The sequence below is a fragment of the Canis lupus genome, chromosome 3, assembly GCF_048164855.1.
Source record: "Canis lupus baileyi chromosome 3, mCanLup2.hap1, whole genome shotgun sequence".
NCBI classification, from domain to species: domain Eukaryota; kingdom Metazoa; phylum Chordata; class Mammalia; order Carnivora; family Canidae; genus Canis; species Canis lupus.
Window position 1 is genome coordinate 46843272 of NC_132840.1, and position 13739 is coordinate 46857010.

A 13739-nucleotide genomic window follows, 5' to 3' on the forward strand; every position below is an offset into this window, starting at 1 on the left:
GAATACGGGGATCTCTGGGTGGCTCAGTGGTTTAGCACCTGCCTTCGACCCAGGGCGTGATTCTGGAGTCCCGGGACTCGAGTCCTGTGTCAGGCTTTTTTTTTTTTAATTGGGGGGGAAGGTTTCCCACATTTGGGGAACTTGCTGGGGTCAGCACACCCCGAGTGTGATGGATAAGCCTCAGCCCTGGAAAACCACCTTCATTACCTTTGGAAAAGACTTCACAAGGTGCCCCAAGTAACACATTCAGGTCTTGCTCCTGTTTGCAGCACCCATCCTGACCAGTGGTTTCTCAACAGCTGTATGTTGTCCACTCCCCGCAAATGGCATTTAATAAACCGCACCCACTATTCAGATGAGCAAAAGACAAAGAATCAGCGCTAGCATTCCAGAATAAGAACATATTTATTTAAACGTGCCAGAAGTCCAGGACAACCCAGCTTCATAATTCAGGACACATTCTGTAACTCCTGTTCTCTCCTCAGAGCAGACTGCTGGAACACACACGCAGTTGAGAAAATACATCTAGTGTAAAAGCAGGTCTTATTTCCAAACTATATATTATACTTTATAGCCTCAATAAGTCAGAAAAACTAACTTTGGGTTTACTTGTGTAACACAGTAAGTCAAAGGTGACTTTAAGCAGAAAAAACATGCAACACGGAATGGTCTCTGCAGGTGGCTCCGTGGGTGTGATGGGGAAAGTGTACATGCCCAGACCTCAGGACCAGTCACACAGCATATTACACAAGTATGACAAGATGGCACAATGAGCATTCGGATGTCATCTGAACTAAAGATATGTGTTATGAAAAGATAATCTGTAACATCTCACAAGCATATGTGAGACAGCTATTCTTGTAGCTATCAGTGAGAGCAAATCCCCTAGCTGACAGTAAAAATAGACCTGGGAGGTGCCACAGCCCCAAATCAGGCTCTCTCCTGGCTGACTCCCCTGGATGGTCAGGTAATTCAGGATGCCTTGTGCTGAGCCAAACCTGCCAATGAGCCAAGTTCACCGGTGCTAACAGTGAAGGTCACCTCTAAGCGCACAAAATCACCTTGAATGTGAGAATGTTAACAATTAAAGGCATAACACAGGAAACAGAAGCAGCTTCTGGCCGCTTACCGGCCTTGCTGACAGAAGCTGGGGGGGACGAACGTCTCCAGGTGTATTTGTTGTAAAGGGTCATCGTGCAAGGAGACCCGGTAAGAGCATGACCTGCCCGCTGCAGGGGCAAGCAATGCTCACCAGGGGCCTGGAGGGCAGCTCCCCACTCCTGCCGTGCCTGGCACCCCTCCCTCCTCCTGCCCCTTCTCCTCCCTGACTTCTCCCGGTTCCCTCTGTGGACTCAAACCCGCCAAGAAGCCACCAAGGAGCTTGTGACAGCAGACACGAAGGACTGCTGCCTCTACCAACACCAGGTATCAGCTGTGCTGCTGGGAGCGGCCAGGCCAACAGAAGAGGACACAAGTCAGGAGCCACTGCCACGGGGCTGATGGAGTAGGCCACATGAGAGACCCCAGATCCGGGGGGGGGGGGGGGGGGGACGAGGACGGGAGGGGTCAGCTTGTCTAAGGCAGGAGAAGCCCATCCACCATGGGCCCAGGAGCCGGCAGCCCTGGGAAGCACACTTGTGAGAGGTGGTGGCTGCATTTACTGTGGCAAGAAACAAGCTGTCCGAAACAACTGACTTGGGGTGGTAGGGATGTCCCTGTCTTCCATAACCCCAAACACTGTTTAGTTGGCTTTCATCCTGTACCGAACGAGAACAGACTTTGCAAGAATGTGTTCCTAAATTTCGCTTATGTACCATGCATGTCACACCCAAACCGGCAGCAGCTCTGGGTAAGGCCCAGGCCGGCCTGGAGTCCCATTCTTTGTAGGTTTGCTCTGGCTTTAACTCTGGGTACCAAAAGTTCTGTGACATTAAACACCACTCTCCCCTCCAACTCTGCAGACAGCGGAGAGAGCACAGCTTCAGTGACTTCGCTTCTTCTGCGGGAAAAAGGTGTACTTGGTAGGATTAAACTCTTCCCAGATACGTTCAAATTCTTCCAGAAAAAGCCTCACATACTCCTCATCCTCCATAATCAAAACATTTTCTCTGTTGTTCTGGATGGCTTGTGTGGTCCAGTTGAGGGAGCCCGTGATCAGCACCTTCTTGTCCACGATGGCGAACTTGTGATGCATGTAGCCAAGGTCCTGATCATGTCGCACCTGGATGCCTGCAAAAGGAACAAGTCAGCCTTCGCCACCCCCTCCGGCCACACTGTGGTGTGAGCACCTGAGCTCCTCCTCAAGCGTGGGCCACTTTCTAGCAGCCGCGACTGTGGCTTTGGTTCCAGTTCAGTAGGAAGCGGGAAGCCTGTCCCGCTGGGGCAGGTGTGGGTGGCAGCCCCGGAAGGGACCAGCTCTGCACTCCGGGTGAGGTCTGCCCACCCACACTTCTCGGGATGACCCGACTAGCACGGGCCCGTCAGTGGTCCCGGGAGGAGCCAGCCATGAATCTGGCTGGGGCGACCGCAAGTGGGGTTTCCCTGCCTTCCAGCTCTCGCTCTGCCCACCCTGGAAACACCCCAATTGCCCGGGGGAGGGGGTGCACCTGGGGCAGGAAGACCGCCGGAGAAGCCAGGCCCTGCGGCTTGGGGTGAAGGAGTTCAGCCCTCTTCACTCCCAGAAGGACCCCCGTCTGCTACAGAAAGGAATTCGCCCTGGCTGCGCCTCCTCGGCTCAACGAAAAGCCTGCTGTCGGCAAGCTCCCCGAGGGCAGGACCCTGGAGTCCTGCCCAGCTCACCAACCACCTATCTGCTCAGTGAACAAGCCCGTGAGAAATGTGATTTAAAAGAACAGTTTAGGAACACCCAGGTGGCCCAGCGGTTTAGCGCCGACTTCAGCCCAGGGCGTGATGCTGGAGAACCAGGATCGAGCATGGAGCCTGCTTCTCCCTCTCCCTCTGCCTGTGTCTCTGCCTGTCTCTCTCGTAAATAAATAAATAAAATCTAAAAAAAAAAAAAAAAAAAGCGAAATACTGTTGTCCTCCTCTACCCTCTGCGTCAGCCCGACCTTGGCCTCGTGCAGACGCCTGCTCCTATGGCACACTGCCCGGAGTCGGCCAGCAAGTGGGCTGGCAGGTTTGGTTTTTGAGTTGGCTCTTGATTTCCTGGGTGCTGACTGGGCCGCTGTCATTTCAGTCTGCGGTCGTCAAAAATTCAACTGGCCGGGCTACGTTCCCTGCTCTACCCGCCACAGGCTTTCCCCACAGTGTCCCAAGGCCAACACGGGTCATGAAAATGTGGGTAACGACAAGGGCTCGTGGCTTCCCCGGGGTCACCGGGCAGGCCCCCAGATCTCTCTCCACTAGCTGGGAAGACACAGCCTACTCACTCCCCGGGGCTCACATCCGGGTATCCAGCATAAGAAACCCCTGCACAGAAGCCCAGCCCCCGGGGGAGGCAGCTGTTCTTTACAGATGGCCCCGGGGTCTCTCCGGGGTAAAACTCTCCCGACCTCACAAGGCCACGTGGGCCATACGCGGGGTCTCCCCCATCCTCAGGCCCCTGCAGTATCCGCCCTTGGCATCCCCACCACAGCCTAAGGCCCCGGGGTCAGAGCAGGCGCCGGGCTGGGGGCCCGACGCCGCTCCCCCGAGGGCTCCCCGGCCCTGAGCCCCGAGCCTGGGCTCCGGCCTCCGCGGCCCCGCTTACCTGCCTTGCGGAGCAGGCCGATCTGCGAGCCGTTGAGGGCCATGTAGTCGCAGTCGGTGATGACCCGGACGCGCACCCCGCGCTGGTGCAGCAGCTGCACCGCGCGGCCCAGCTGCGGGCTGGAGAAGGCAAAGAGGCAGAGCTCGAGGCTGGCGCGGGCGGCCAGCAGGGCGCGCAGCAGGCGGCTGAGCGAGCTCTCGCCGTGGGGCAGGCTGCACCGGCAGCCGGCTGGGGGCCCCGACGGCGCCTCCCCCGGGGCCTGCAGCAGGGCCTCGGTGCAGGTCACCTGCGACGGGAAGAAGAGCACCTGGCGCCGCGGCGGCCTCTGCTGCTGCCGGCGCCCGGCCCGCAGCCAGCACAGCACGGAGGGCAGCGCCTCCAGGGCCAGCGCGAGGCCCACGGCCGCCACGGCCGCCACCTGCCATCGGAACCGCTCCATGCCGCCTCGGCCCGACGACGACCCGCGGCCCCGCCGCCCACTGCGCCTGCGCGGCCGACGGCCACGTACTCCTCCCCCTACCACCGCTCCGACGGCGCGTCCGACGCCCTCCTACACACACAGACACACACAGAGACACACACACACACACACACACACCCCGCCCATCACGCATGCGCGCCGCCAGCCCTGGACATCGCCCCTGCCAACTGCGCCTGCGCAGCCCCTGGCACGTGAGCCCGCCCTTCCCCCTCCGCCCACCGCGCCTGCGCCCCCGCAGCCACGTGCGCCCAACCTTTCCCCACCCCCTCCCCCCGCCCTGCGTGCGCTCCTGCCTCCCGCGCCGCTCGCGCCTCCGCCGGCCTCCCCGTGGCGTCTGCGCAGCCGCCGGCCGCGTGGGGAGGCCCGTGCTCGCGTGGCCAACCTGAGGTCCGCGCACCGCCCGCCGACGCCGACGCCGACGCCGCCGCCTCCCGCTCCCCGCGGGGCCGCGAGAGCCCGGGCCGTCCTCCCTCCGAGGGCGGGAGAGGCTGCTGACCTCGGCGCACGCCTTCCCTTCGGCCCGGGCTGCGGCCTGAGACGCACACGGTGTTCCAGGAGCCCGTCGCTGGAGGAGGGCCTCAGGCCGCCGTGTCGCAGACCGTGGGACGGCCACGCCCGGCATTGGGCCCCGGTATTTCTGCCGCCTCTCCCAGTACCAGCTTGGCATCGGAGGACGCCTGTTCTGCTTGGAGCACAGACCTAGTGAAAACCGGGAAGCCCTTGGTCCTACCTTAGCGAGCCCCAGCCCCGCTGTGCACCGCTTGGGAGGAGAGAGGGAGAGACGACAGTGTAAGAATTTCTTGTCTATTTTTTTCTTTCCTGAATCCTGGGCAGGACTTTGCATGGTTAATTTGAAGTGTATCTGTGGTCTCGAGAAGGAAGTGATAACTCCCCTACAGTCTCCTCCTTGTACCAGCTGACGGTCTTTGCATGACTTGGCAGCTGTTAAAAAACATACCCCCAAATTGGGGAGAAGGAGCTGATGTGAGTAACCTTGGAAAATCATGTAAGGCAAACACAAAAGGAACTGCCCATAAACACTGCACTCTGGTTGGTCCATTGATTTCCCGACGGCGGGACTGCCTATAGCACCCGGGGACTGAATGGATCAAGAAACGGTTGGCAGCTGGTAGTCTGAGCCAGGGTTCTCTCTGTTGCATAGGGTAGGAGATGAGATGCCTGCGGTACTGGAGTGGAGTCAGAGATACCACAGTGAAGTCATGTTTAGCTCAGTATGTATATTAACATACATCGCATGTCAGGTTTGACATACATGTGCCACATACCTCAGTCCCCTCAGAGGCCCAGAGGCCAAGACACCCCAGCAGCAATGAGCATACCTAGCTCCCAGATCATTTCTTTTTTTTTTTAAGATTTTTAAAAATTTATTTATTCATAGAGACACACACAGAGAGAGAGAGGCAGATCCACAGGCAGAGGGAGAAGCAGACTCCATGCAGGAAGCCTGACGTGGGATTCGATCCTGGGACTCCAGGATCACACCCCGCGCTGCAGGCAGCGCTAAACCGCTGAGCCACTGGGGCTGCCCCAGGTCTTCATTTCTAAACACCATTCTCCAACCAAAGGAACCAGGACTCCTTGAAGAAACAACTGGTTTTAGGGTTGGGCAGGGAAACGGTAAGATGTGTTTCAGGCATCTTCTATTACCAGAAAGTGAGGATGAGGCATGGCGGCATGACCGCAGGACACAGGGGTAACGGAAAAGAACTCTCAGTGGCCAAAACTGGAGCAAGTTGAGAAATAAAGTAAATAATGCAGTATTGGTTATAACCCAAGTACAAGACAAACATGCACGACTCCATGCTGATATAAGTAAATGACATTTGAATAAAGAAACGAGAGATTTGAGTCTTATTTACAGAAGAATTCCAAATAATATAAGTAGATGTTCCCTGTCACAGGAGGTAGACCTAAATCTCCCCCGCCCCTTTGGAGGCTAGACTTAGTGATTATAGTAGGGAAAGGGGAAAAATAAGAGTTTACATGGAGAAACTTGGTAAACACTGCCTCAACCACTAACATAGCCAGAGATGTGTGAATGTTACATACCCCCAATATGAAATTTTTTTGTTTTTTTTTTTTGGGGGGGGGGAGTTGTTTTGTTTTGTTTTGTTTTTTATGGAGAGAGAGCGAGCATGGGGAGAAGGAATGGAAGAGCAGAATCTCAAGCAGACTCCCTGGTGAGGGTGGAGCCTGAAGTGGGGTCGATCTCACCACTCCAAGATCATGACCTGAGCTGAAATCAAGAGACACTTAATGGACTGAGCCACCCAGTTGCCCCTCCCGTGATATGACTGATGAGAAGGGCACTTCAACTCTGTGGTGGTCCTTCCCAAAGCTCATGAGCCCAGATCAATCACGAGGAAAAAACATCAGAAATCCAGATTGAAGGACATGCTATCACATTGTGCAGGATATCTGGCCAAGGACATGAAAAAAGGGAACAACTTAGAAACTGTAACAGACCAGCAAAGACTGGGGAGACCTGACAACTGAATGCAATGTGGTGCCCTGGCCTGGGTCCTGAAACAGAAAGATAAGGCTACTGGGAAAAGTGGTGAAATCTGAATAAAGTCAAATTTAATTAATAGTAATATACCGATGTCAGTTTCTTCACTTTGACAACTGTATGATAGTGATGTAAGGGAAACCAGATAAGCAGTATATGCAAAGTATATGCAAACTCTCTGTGTCCCTTTGAAACTTTTCAGTAAATCCCAAAGTCTTCCAATTAAAGTTTATTAAAAATATCAAACTTCGAGAGCACCTGGGTAGCTTAATGGTTGAGCATCTGCTTTCGGCTTAGGTCGTGATCCTAGGGTCCTGCAATCAACTCCCACATCAGGCTCCCCCCAGGGAGCCTGCTTCTCCCTCTGCCTATGTCTCTCCCTCTCTCTGTGTGCCTCTCATGAATAAATAACATCTTTAAAAATAAAAAAATTGGGCAGCATGGGTGGTTCAAGTGGTTTAGTCCCACCTTCAGCCCAGGGCGTGATCCTGGAGACCCGGGATGGAGTCCCACATTGGGCTCCCTGTATGGAGTCTGCTTCTCCCTCTGCCTGTGTCTCTGCCTCTCTCTGTCTCTCTGTGTGTCTCTCATGAATAAATAAGTAAAATATTTTTTTAAAAAAAGATAAAAGGCTGAGTGAAAAAGACAAAAATTAAAAATTAAAATATCAAACTTCCATCTTCCATCTCATCAAGCTATCCCACTCCTAAATATCACCCAAGAGAAAGAAAGCCTAAGTCTATGTATCTACACAAAAGACTTGTACATAAATAGTCACAGCAGGTTTATTCATAATAAACCAAACCTTGATACAACACAAATGTCCATCACCAGGTAAATAACCAAAACTTCACCTATCTATACAATGGAATACTATTAAGCAATAAAAAGACATAAACTACTGGTATATATACTACAACATTGATGAATTTCAGGAAGGCTGAGTGAGGGCAGCCCCGGTGGCTCAGCGGTTTAGCGCCGCCTGCAGCCCAGGGTGTGATCCTGGAGTCCGGGGATCGAGTCCCACATCAGGCTCCCTGCATGGAGTCTGCTTCTCCCTCTGCCTCTCTCTTTCTCTTTCTCTCTCTCTCTCTCTCTCTCTCTCTCTCTCTCTCTCTCCACGTCTCCATGAATAAATAAATAAAATCTTAAAAAAAAACATTAACTTTAGCAGGAGTTAAAAGAGGCATTAAATACCACTAGTATTGAACAGGACATCCTTAAGAGTTACAATTGGAGGAATTTAGGAAGGATGCTTAAGTAATCATGCAATACTCTGAACAAATGCTCCAGACAGTCTGTTCTTGGAAAAGTGTTAAGTATTGAAACCCTCGCCTCTCTTCAAACACAAGGAGAAGGCTCAAGACCCAGAATGTTTTCTCTCTCCCCGTCAGTGTACAAAACTGCAAAAACGCAAAAGCAGACTGAGTCAGCAAGCCTGCACACGCTCCGCTGCCTTCCATGTCCTCTGCGCCCTCATGGGAGTCAGTCTTCAAAAGCGGCACTGTTCTCAGGTGAAAAAGCCCACAACTGTCCCTAAAAACGAATCAAAAAGTTTCTTATCAAAATAAGTTTCAGTATGTGTTTGAAATTCAAGTTACAGATTCCTAGGAAATGAAGACTAACACTTCTGCTGGGTTCCACCTGCCAAGGGGCCAGTCAGTAGTCCAGCGGACAACTGGTAAACTTCCCTTTTGAACAGGACAGCAGTTTTCCCAGGGAATGTCAGTCCCCAGAAAATAACGTCATCCTCAAGATGAGGCGCACAGTGGAGAGTCCTCTTTGCCCCACATTTTGCCCCACATTTATCCTTGACCCGTGTGAACTTGGAGTCCCCTCCTACTCTGAGAGGATGACCAGAACACAAGGCTGGCAGTTTAAGGGCTCCACTGTCATCCAGGGAATTCTTCCTGCCACCTTCCTTTCAAACAGATTTACCTTTAATTTTGTTTTTTGTTTTTTGTTTTTTGTTTTTTTTTTTAGGGACGCCTGGATGGCTCAGCAGTTGAGCACCTGCCTTTGGCTCTGAGCATGATCCCGGGTTCAAGGATCGAGTCCCACATCGGGCTTCTTGTGGGGCGCCTACTTCTCCCTCAGCCTATGTCTCTGCCTCTCCCTCTGTGTCTCTCATGAATAAATAAATAAATAAAAATCTTCATGAGAGACAGACAGAGAGAGAGAGAGGCAGAGACACACACAGGCAGAGGGAGAAGCAGCCTCCATGCAGGGAGCCCAATGTGGGACTTGATCCTGGGATTCCGGAATCACGTCCTGAGCAGAAGGTCAACGCTCAACTACTGAGCCACCCAGGTGTCCCATCCTTTAAATATTTTTAATGGATGAGCTATTCCCCAAAGTTGAACAAGTTGTGAAGCACACATGTGTAGACACTCAAGAGATGTCTTTGGAATAAATGAGTGGGTTCTCATCAACTCCAAACACTACCTTTGAGAGGAGCATCAAAAATCACTAAAGCACCTGAAACTTTCACACCACGAAAACTGGCCTCACTGGTGTCATTTTTTTAAAATATTTATTTATTTATTTATTTATTTATTTATTTATTTATTTATTTATTTATGATAGACACACACACACACAGAGGCAGAGACACAGGAGGAGGGAGAAGCAGGCTCCATGCCAGAAGCCAGATGTGGGACTTGATCCCGGGACTCCAGGATCGCACCCTGGGCCAAAGGCAGGCATTAAACTGCTGAGCCAACCAGGGATCCCCACTGGTGTCATTTTTTAAAATTTAGGTTAAAATACACATAAAATAGGGGCATCTGCCTGGCTCCATCAGTGATGTGTGCAACTCACTGGGTGGAGAGTTTATTTTAAAATAAAACCTTAACAAAATACATAAAATCTACTATCCCAACTATTTTTAAGTGTACAGTTCAGTGGGATTAAAGGTGTTCACACTGTTGTGCATCCATCACCAGCATCCATCCCCATAACTCTTTCCATCTTGGAAAACTGAAATTCCATGCCTATTAAACATTAACTCTCCATTCTCTCCTTCTCCCAGCCCTGGCAACCACCATCCCACTTTTTGCCTCTATGATTTTGACTACTTGAAGTACATCGTATAATTGGAATCCTACAGGATTTTTCTTTTTGTGATTAACTCATTTCATTTAAAATAATGTCCTCAAATTCATCCATGTTATATTACAGAATTTCCCTCCTTTTTATGGTGAATAATATTCCATTGCATGGATATGACATATTTTGCTTAGCCATTCATCAGTCGATGGACAGTTGGGTTGCTTCCATGCTTTAGTTGTTACATAATGCTGCTCGGAAGATGAATGTACAAATATCTCTTTGGCACTCTGCTTTCCACTCCTTTTGGTATATACCCATAAGTGGAATTGCTGGGTCCTAAGGTAATCCTATTTTTAATTTATGGAGGAACCTCCATACTGTTTTCCACAGTGGCTTCACCATTTTACACTCTCACCAATGGTCCACAAGGGCTCCAATCTTCCCATATCCTCATTGACACTTATATTCTGTTTTCTTCATAGTAGCCATCCTGATGGTGTGAGATGATATTTCATTGTACTATTGATTTGTATTTCCCTAGTGATTAGTGATGTTGGTATCTTTTCATGTGCTTGTTGGTTACTTATATATCTTCTCTGGAGGAATGTGTAGCCAAATATTTTGCCCATTTTTGAATTGGGTTGTTTCACTGTTGTTGAATTTTATGGTTCTATATATACTCTGGATATTAATCCCTTATCAGATATTTTTCCCATTCTGTGGCTTGCCTTTTTACTCTGTGGATAGAATCTTTTGATGTAGAAAATTATAAAATTTTGATGAAGTCCAGTTTGTCTCTTTTTTTTCTGTTACCTGCAACATTGGTGTCATATCCAAGAAATCATCACCAAATTCAAAATCAAGAAGCTTTTGCCCTGTGTTTTCTTCTAAGAATTTCTCTGTTTTAGCTCTTACATTTAGGTCCTTGATTCATTTTGAATTAATTTTTTAATTATTATTCGTACGGGACGGAAAAAGAGGCAGAGACATAGGCAGAGGGAGAAATAGGCTCCCTGCAGGGAGCCCAATGCAGGACTCGATCCCAGGACCCTGAAATCAAGACTTGAACCAAAGGCAGATAGATACTCAACCACGGAGCCACCCAAGTGCCCCTGAGTTAATTTTTTTATGTGGTGTTATGTAAGGGTTCAATTTTGTTCTTTTGCATGTGGATATCCAGTTTCCCCAGAACCATTTGTTGAATAGAACGTGCTTTCCCCCGCTGAATGGTATTGGCACACTTATCAAAAATTTGTGAGAATTGACCATATTTGTGAGAATTTTGGGGGGGCTCTCTATTCTATTCCACTAGTCTATTCCACTAGTCTATCTTCATGCCAATACCATACTTCTGATTATGTTTTTTTTAACCTCTGTCTTTTTTTTTCATTTTATTTATTTATGATAGTCATCACAGAGAGAGAAAGAGAGAGAGGCAGAGACATAGGCAGAAGAAGAAGCAGGCTCCAGCCTGACGTGGGATTCGATCCTGGGTCTCCAGGATCGCGCCCTGGGCCAAAGGCAGGCGCTAAACTGCTGCGCCACCCAGGGATCCCCTGATTATGTATTTTTGTAGTAAGTTTCAAAATCAGAAAGTGTGAGTACTCCAGTTGTGCTCTTTTTCAGGGTTGTTTTGGCTATTTGAAGTCCCTTGAGATGCCATATGATTTTTTTTATGGGTTTTCCTATTTCTGGGGGAAAAAAAGCCCCCACATTTTTGGGATTTTGATGTGGATTGCATTGAATCTGTAGATTGCTTTGCGTAATACTGATATTTTAACAATATTAAGTCTTCCAATCCATGAACATGGAATGTTTCCACTTATTTATGTCTTCTTTAATTTCTTTCAGCCATGTTTTGTAGCTTTCGTTATATAGGTTGTCACTCCCTCAGTTAATTATTTTATTCTTTATGATGTTATTATAAATAAAATTGTTTTTGTAATTCCGTTTTCAGATTGTTCATTGTGTATAGAAATGCAATTGCTTTTTGTGTGATTTTTGTATCCTATAACTTTGCTGAATTCCTTTATTAGATCTAACAGCTTTTTAGTGAAGTCTTTAGGGTTTTCTATATATAAGAGCACTTTACCTGCAAACAGAAATAATTTTACTACTTCTTTTCCAATTTGAATGTCTTTTCTTTTTCTTGCTTAATTGCTCTGGCAAAACCTTCTAGTACTGTGTTGAAGATAATTGGTCAAAGTGGGTATCCTTGCCTTGTTCCTAAACTTAGAGGAAAAGCTTTCAATCTTTTACAACTGAGTACTGTTTGCCACAGGATTTTCATAAATAGGTTTTTAAATACATATTATTTATAATAATTGTATATTATTTTATATTTACTAATTTTATTACTTTCATTTTTATTTTAGAGTTTTTTAAATCATGTAAGAGTGTTAAATTTTGTCAAGTACTTTTTCTGCATCAATTGAGATGACCATGTGGTTTTTCCTTCATTTTATTGACACAGCATATTACACTAATTGTCTTATGTTGAACCATCCTTGTATCCCAGAATAAATCCCATTTGGCCATGATGTATAGTCCTTTTAATATGCTATTTGTACTTTGTTGGGGATTTTTGCATCAATGTGTGTAAGGGATATTGGTCTGTAGTTTTCTTGTAGAGTCTTTTCTGGCTTTGGTGTCAGGGTTATGATGGCTCATAGAATGTGTTAGGAAGTATTCTTTCCTCTTCAAGCTTTTGGAAAGTTTGAAAAGATGTGGTATTAGTTCTTTCAATGTTTTGTGGAAGTCACTAGTAAAGCCATCATCTCCAGGAGTTTTCTTTCTTAGGAATTTTTTTTTTATTATTATTACCCATTCAATCTCCTCATAGGTCCATTCAGATTTTCTATTCTTCATTATTTTGTCTTAGTAGCCTTGTGTTTCTAGGAATTTGTCCATTTCATCTAGGTTATCCAATTTGTTGGCACACAGTTGTTCATAGTACTCTCTTATAATCCTTTTTATTTATGTAGACTAGGGAGTAATGTCACTTTCATTTCTGATTTTAGTAATTTGAATCTTCTCTCTTTATAGTCCATCTAGCTAAATGTTCGACAATTTTGTTAATCTTTTTAAAGAAATAATTTTTGGTTTCATTGATTTTCTCTATTGTCTTTCTATGCCATATTTCATTTACCTCAGCTTTTTTTTTTTTTTTTAAATCCATGGGCTACAGTGAAGGAAAAAGGAAAGACACAACAAGGAAGGAACAGCTTGATCTCTCTTGTTCAGCTCTGAGCTTCCCTGTGAAGTGAGGGGCCTTCCTGCACTCTCCAAATCAACATTGCACTTTGACCTCTCACTACTCTCTCTCATTTTAGTCATAGTAAATAGTCTCACTTGTCTAAGTTTATTGTTCAACTTTCTCACAAGATGGTAAATTTCAAAAGAGCGCAGGGAGCTGTATATCTAGACCCCCAGAATAATATGTAGTATATCTTAGGCACTCAAAAATATTAATGAAAGAATTAAATCAACAAGAAAAAAGAAAGGAAAATAAGGAGGAAGTAAACAGTGGCCCAAATGAAAAAGGACAGAAGAGAGAACAATAAGTGACTGACTCAGATGTCACTCAAGTCACCAAACCCTCAGGTGCCCCAGAAATCATTCCCTACTAAAAAGTTCAAAAGGATGTTTTGAAAGAACTATGCTTACTATGTATTCCACATACTGCAAAACCTTGTTAGATTGAAAGTCAGAACATCAATTGCATTTTACACATATTGCTATTTCAACTGAAAAGTGGGTAAGGGGGGAATCTCTGGGTGGCTCAGTAGTTTGGCGCCTGCCTTCAGCCCAGGGCGTGATCCTGGAGTCCAGGGATCGAGTCCCACATCGGGCTCCCTGCATGGAGCCTGCTTCTCCCTCTGCCTGTGTCTCTGCCTCTCTCTGTGTGTGTGTCTCTCATAAATAGATAAAATCTTAAAAAAAAAAAAAGTGGGGAAGAAAAAATAACA

At 47.6% G+C, this 13739-nt stretch overlaps 1 protein-coding gene across 1 annotated transcript; it reads right to left on the reverse strand.

Annotated features, from left to right (window-relative positions):
* Nucleotides 1-386: 386 nt before the first annotated feature.
* On the reverse strand, nucleotides 387-4275 carry PLD6 (phospholipase D family member 6). Its single transcript, XM_072820834.1, has 2 exons — nucleotides 3710-4275; nucleotides 387-2229 (listed from the first exon to the last, which is right to left on the reverse strand). The coding sequence occupies exons 1-2, from the start codon at nucleotides 4146-4148 to the stop codon at nucleotides 1982-1984; spliced, it is 687 nt and encodes a 228-aa protein (XP_072676935.1). The 5' UTR covers nucleotides 4149-4275; the 3' UTR covers nucleotides 387-1981.
* Nucleotides 4276-13739: the final 9464 nt, after the last annotated feature.